General features: G+C 33.9%; 1 protein-coding gene across 1 annotated transcript; it reads right to left on the bottom strand.

Annotated features, from left to right (window-relative positions):
- Positions 1-272: 272 nt before the first annotated feature.
- Positions 273-2,152, bottom strand: LOC118749738. The gene is made up of 3 exons (XM_036484515.1): positions 2,069-2,152; positions 635-739; positions 273-431 (listed from the first exon to the last, which is right to left on the bottom strand). The coding sequence occupies exons 1-3, from the start codon at positions 2,150-2,152 to the stop codon at positions 273-275; spliced, it is 348 nt and encodes a 115-aa protein (XP_036340408.1).
- Positions 2,153-6,180: the final 4,028 nt, after the last annotated feature.

The raw sequence follows: 6,180 nt of genomic DNA, 5'->3' as shown, positions 1-6,180 counted from the left end.
GTGTAAGCTATTGTAATTATAATATGTTTTACTATACTTTTATAAATATTCATGTAAAAACAAATTAATAGCGATGAAGAAAACGTGATTCATTTTTTAAGTTTAAAATCTATTAAGAATTTAGAATCATAAATACTCTTTTGATATTTTTATACTACGTAAATATATGTAGGCATATTTTTGAAAAATTGTCCTTCATTTTGAATCCATATTTATGGTCACCGTAGGTATAAATCATAACAGTGATGCGAAGATTTTTGTACATAATTGCGTTAGAATAGGGCTGTAAGAAGCAAAGTCTTACCCAAGCGCTGCAGACTTTTTTGATTGCGAAACAGCTCGTCAACAACAACTGACAGTTGATTGCCATCAAGTAGGACTTTATTGAGGTGTTTGACGTCGCGAAATTCATCTTTGTCGAGGAATTTGAACTGAAAGTATAGGAAAAGTGTAATGAAAGTATGTATTAGACAATATTTTACTTTGAGTATTTGTTTGCCAAAATAAAAAAAAGAAAATTTCACTAAATTAAAGCGAAACAAATAAACAACCAATGATTTTTTATAGAAGCTACAAACTCTTTCAACAAAACTGGTGGCTGAGTCAGTCTCCACTCTTAAACTGCTTTGCTTACCTCATTGCGACCCAAATCCAATTCATTAAGCATGGGCAATAAGTTATACAATTGTGGATTGATTTTCTTCAATTGACAACTGCGACATTTGAAGAGACGAAGCTCCTGTAGAAAAATAATAGAATCTTAATGAATATGCAGAAATTGGAAAGAAAATCAAATGAAATAAATTTACAAGTATATACTTTATACTACTATATACATACATACACAGTATATAAGAAAGAAGCGGAGCTGTGTAACTGTGAATTTATTTTAAATCATGAAATATTTACAAGTTTAGTCACTTTTCTCTTGTTCGGCAGTGGGGATTGTATTTTCTAAATTTACAATCATTAAAAAAAAGTGATTGATAGAGCTCGGATATTTATGCAAGTGATTATTTTTGTTTAACACAACAGAAAGTCCGGACCTGGGTAGAAACTCATTGTAGGAGGAAGTGAGTTAATTTGGACCTATTATGTTTTGCATATTTTCACATATTTTGTATGTTTGCATATTTGTATATTTTCATATTTTTTTTATATATTTTGCATATTTTTGTATATAATTGCATATTTCCTATAAATAAATTAGTATAAGCATGTCACTTTGATGGCAGCTCTTGTTAACTCCGAACGTGACATACTGACCTCATTCTGCCTCAATAGTGATGACCAGCTACGCCAGCATAGAACAAATCTAATTTATTGTGGTATGTAGGCAAGTGCAAGCGATGCTGTGAAAATCTTTTGCAAGTTCGCCAACTAAGGCTCAACACCTTCCTTAAGTACAATAGGTAGGATGCCATCCGGACCGGGCGATTTGAGATTGTAAAAAGACTAAATAGCATATCTTAGGGCATCTTCATTAGCCACATTTCTGGCAACAAACCAGTTGTACATTGACACTGTGGTTCTCGTATACCCTCCCCCACCAGTCGAGGGAGAGGAAGGCGAAACCATCACCTGATTTCCACCAAATTGAGTCTCTTGAAGAACAGAGAGTTCTCAGTTAAAAAGCCATCAGGACTCTTGAGTGAACGCAGCTTTGTGGTTTGGCCTTTCTTCAGAACTTTTACCAGCGTAGCCGTTTGATCCAAGATTTCAATCCCGCTGCAGCCCGCTTCGCAGAGCGAATTATACTACGTTTCCAACGGCACGTAATCCGCTCTCCCATTCATAATTTTATCTCTCATTCGTAATTGGCACAACAGTGAAGTCTGTTCCCCTTGTGAGCGGTATTCTTTACTCCATAGCTTTGAACCAATCCCAGTTAGTTTGGGAGAGGTATTTCACCACAATGGTCCCATCCCTCTCTTATGAACGAGCAGAGGCTACAGTACCGGAGGCATTGACGGCCCGGATCAGTGTTTAATTTCCGCAGTAGTCATCTGCCGAGCCTTACCCGCCCTCCCCATTACGGCAATGAGCAGAGGACCTTTTACGAGCTCACATTAAGTTGCCCGGGACCCAGACCTCCAGACGTAGTTGCTTCGAGGGAATAGCGGGGCAGTTCTGCCTCGACCGACCCTTGCATCGCTTCTACCCTTGGTTTGAGGCAAGCGTTTCGTGGCGCCAGAGGTCTGTCTGGATGATCGGAATTGGGCAATGCCACACCATTTCTTTTTCTTCCTACTCTCCTCCAGGATGCGCTCCTGGTCTATGACGTAGGAGACTTTGGCAATGGTTGAGGCCGCAAATGCGGATGATTTCCCACAGATACTACTAAAGTAGTTTAAAGGGTTAACTAAATACAAGTTGTTAATAAATTTGAAGCTATGCATTTAACAAAACTTGTTTAATTTTCTCTGAAATCTTAATAACATGAACACTAGTGAAAACGACTTCGGTCTTGTTTCCTAGGTGTTATTTAAATTGTTGTATACTGATCTTTTTTTAGCATATCTAACTATGTATTTTTTTACAATTTTTTAATAAAAATATTTCTTGCATATAGTTTACATACATTTTGCATATTCAGTTTGCATAAAAGTCCGAGCTCTAGTGATTGCACACAGCAAGTGCTACACACATGAATGAAAAACTAAGACTGCTTAATGGTAGGGGAGCCCACGATGCTTAATTGGGATTTACTCGAGCGTCATTTTTACCTATTCGATTTTGAAGATTATATGATGGGGAGAAAAAAGTCATGAGCGGTTTCTCCTTCCAGCGGTGGTTGTAAAAAAAAAAACAGTTACATGGATTTACTCGAATGCGTCAGATATGGATAGTGAATTAGGGATGCAGAACAAATATCGATGCATCGGAAACATCGATGTTTGCTGTTCGATGGATTTTTTTCGATGCATCTATTTTTGCGTGCAATGTACACTGTACATATTAAAATTATTTTGTATGCTTCCAAACTCTTTGCTCTAGTAACTATTCTAAATGTGAAAATCTAACTATTTATGCACTATTAGAACATATATTCTATTAATATTATGCAAAAGGTATGAGTTATTTGCACTAATAAATTGCTAATTTAAAAGTAGAAACGTTTATTGTCAAACAACCATGTACAAAATGATATTAATTTACATGATATTGATACTATAAAACCCTTTGGAAATTTGGGCAGATTTTAAACAGCGATTCTCAAAAGTGCTTCACATAGCTTATAAACATAGTGAAATAATATAAAGTGATGTACGCTTTATCTTGAGGGATTGAAAACTTCAGTACTGCAACGTTATGTGTGCTTTTGCACAAGCGCACATAGAGACGAATCGACAATATAGGACGACAAAAATGTTTACTCTATATGAATTTGACAGATTTCAATGAAATTTGGTATTTAGGGATTTTCATCACATAGGATTTTCGTCGTCACTGAATTCGAAGATTAAATTAAATTTCTAAAACTCAAAATGGCGAATCCAGTATGGCGGACGATTTATTAAAAAATTTATAGATTGTTATTAAGCTTAGTATCCAGAGCTTTTCGTCGTCACTGATTTCGAAATTGATTTTTAATTTAAAAAAATGAGATTGGCGGATCGAATATGGCGGAATATTTCTTCAAAAATGTATAGATTGTTATGAAGCTTGGTATCCAGAGATTTTCGTCGTCACCGGTTTCGAAATTGATATTATGTTTTCAAAAATTCAAAATGGCGGATCAAATATGGCGTCCCGAACAATAGGCGTTTTACTTTTAACGCAATGTATTACCTTTAGCACCATTTCAACCCATTTTGGATTTCGAAAATTTAATTTCAATTTCGTAATCAAAGATAACGAAGATCTCTGAATACCTATGAAACTTATAATTAAAAAAAGCGGTCCGCCATACTGGATCCGCCATTTTGATTTTTGAAAATTTGATATCAATTTCGAAACTAGTGACGACGAAAATCTCTGGATACCAAGCTTCATAACAATCAATACATTTTTGAGATATCTTCCACCATATTGTATCCGCCATTTTGAATTTTGAAAATTTGATATCAATTTCGAAATCATTGACAACGAAAACCTATCCAAATTTCATTGAAATCTGTCAAATACATATAAACAACTTAAGAAAAATATGCTCTATTTAATGAAGGTGGAAAAGGGGGGACGAGTTCAATTTATAAAATAAGAATTATACCCATTTTACAAACAACTATATTATTAACAAAAATCACAAAATAAAGTACGCACCTCACGCCTCAATTTCCATGTTGACAAAACTATTAGTTGTTATCTATATATTAATACGCTAGCATAAATTTAGTCTCCGTTCGTTTGGCGATTCTACCGAACCGATTTCAAAACCAAGAACACCGTTGGAAAGGCATTTTTCCGTAGATGAGCAGAGTTTTTATGGTTTCACAACTGGTTGAAAATTACGGCCAAAACCGTCGTTTAAACATTTTCGAATTGTGTATAGATGTTGCTGCAACATGTTCCATTTGACACGTTTCGCCTGTTGTTTCACTACACATTTGAAATTAAGCTTTGAAATAAAGATAAATATGAAGATGAAGAAATAAATGATAACGATGAAGTCAAAAAAAAGAAGGCAGAAGTGAAGATAAAGACGAAAATGGAGACAATGACAGATACATAAGAATTAGGGTAACTGAAAGGGTAAGAACATTTCTTGAATTTATGAAGTGAAACTTCTTTAGCGGCAGTTGGTTGGTTGGGAGTAAATTGTCGAATTCAAGGGGAATAATGCACATGGAAATGGTTCTCAGCGGTTTAGCGGTTTGAGAATAAAAACAAAAACAAAGAGGTAAATTTAAACACTTTAAGGTAAAGGTGAAGAGGAATATGCAAAAATAAAGATATATATGAAGAAAAGGATGAGGATGAAGATCGATATTGTTATCGATATAAAACTCGATATTTTTATCGATATTGCTATCGATAAAATAATCTATGTTGTTATCGATACTGTTATTGATCAAATAACCGCTATTGTAATCGATGTAATAATCAATATAAAAATCGATATTGTTATCGATACAATAATGGATATTGTTATCGGTATAATAATCGATTAAATAATTTATTTTGTTATCGATTTAGTAATTTATGTTGTTATCGATATGTACAATAATCGATACTGATGATTGTTATATTTTATCGATGAATTAATCGATTTTGCAATCGTTGTATTTTTCTATATGTTTATGGATATTGTTATCGGTATTTTTATCGACACAGTTATCAACAGGGTTATCGATGTAATAATCGAAACATGGAATGTGAACACATTACATGACATCACATCACAATATATAACATGATATGAAGAGACATCATATGATATTACATCACATAATATGATATCACATCACACGATATCACGTGACATGACGTCATATGATATGACATCACATTATATGGCATGACATCACATGACTTGACATCACATGATATGACATCGTATGACATGACATGGCATTACATGACGTGGCATCACATGATATGACATCATATGGTATGACATCTTATGGTATGACATCATATGACATGACATCAGAGGATATGACAACACATGACATGACATCCTATCACATCACATAAAATCACGTCACATCTTATTACGTCATCGCACCTCGTGAATAGAAAAAGAAAAGGATATAAGAAAAGATGTGAAAGATAAAAACAAAGATGAAGACCAAGGTAAATTTACCGATTTGAAAACCAAAAAAACCGTTGGAAAGGTAATTTTCTGTAGATGAGGAGAGAATTATAGTTTCGAAAGTGGTTGAAAATCGTCGTTTAAAAATTTCCATATTTGTGTATGGTTGTTTTTGCAACCTGTTCAATTTAAGCTGTTTCGCATTTTGTTTTACTTCGTATTTGAAATTAAACTTTGAAATAAAGATAAATATGAAGATGAAGAAACAAGTGATAACGATGAAGACAAAAAAGGCAAAAGTGAAGATAAAGACGAAAACACAACAAACAGACAATGAGAAACACATAAGAATTAGGTTAACAGAGTTGAAATTTTCCGATAGGAATCGAAATAAAATCAGCCATAAAGGTTGCTGAAATTTATCGAATAATCGAAGTTTATAATTATCGAAATTTATCCATGCTTATTAAGTTATCGCAACG

Source organism: Rhagoletis pomonella, unplaced genomic scaffold (assembly GCF_013731165.1).
Source record: "Rhagoletis pomonella isolate Grant_MI unplaced genomic scaffold, Rhpom_1.0 Rhpom_scaffold_00038, whole genome shotgun sequence".
NCBI lineage: Eukaryota > Metazoa > Arthropoda > Insecta > Diptera > Tephritidae > Rhagoletis > Rhagoletis pomonella.
Note: the sequence above shows the minus strand (reverse complement) of the source record. Positions and strands in the feature narration are given on the sequence as shown.

Bases quoted from the DNA above. Each gene is read 5' to 3' on its own strand.
- LOC118749738 (XM_036484515.1), bottom strand. From the start codon at position 2,152: ATGCAAGGGTCGGTCGAGGCAGAACTGCCCCGCTATTCCCTCGAAGCA. The intron at 740-2,068 runs GTGAGCTCGTAA...ATTTTTCTACAG, and splicing joins TGGGTCCCGGGCAACTTAAT to GAGCTTCGTCTCTTCAAATG. The intron at 432-634 runs GTAAGCAAAGCA...CTATACTTTCAG, and splicing joins TGGATTTGGGTCGCAATGAG to TTCAAATTCCTCGACAAAGA.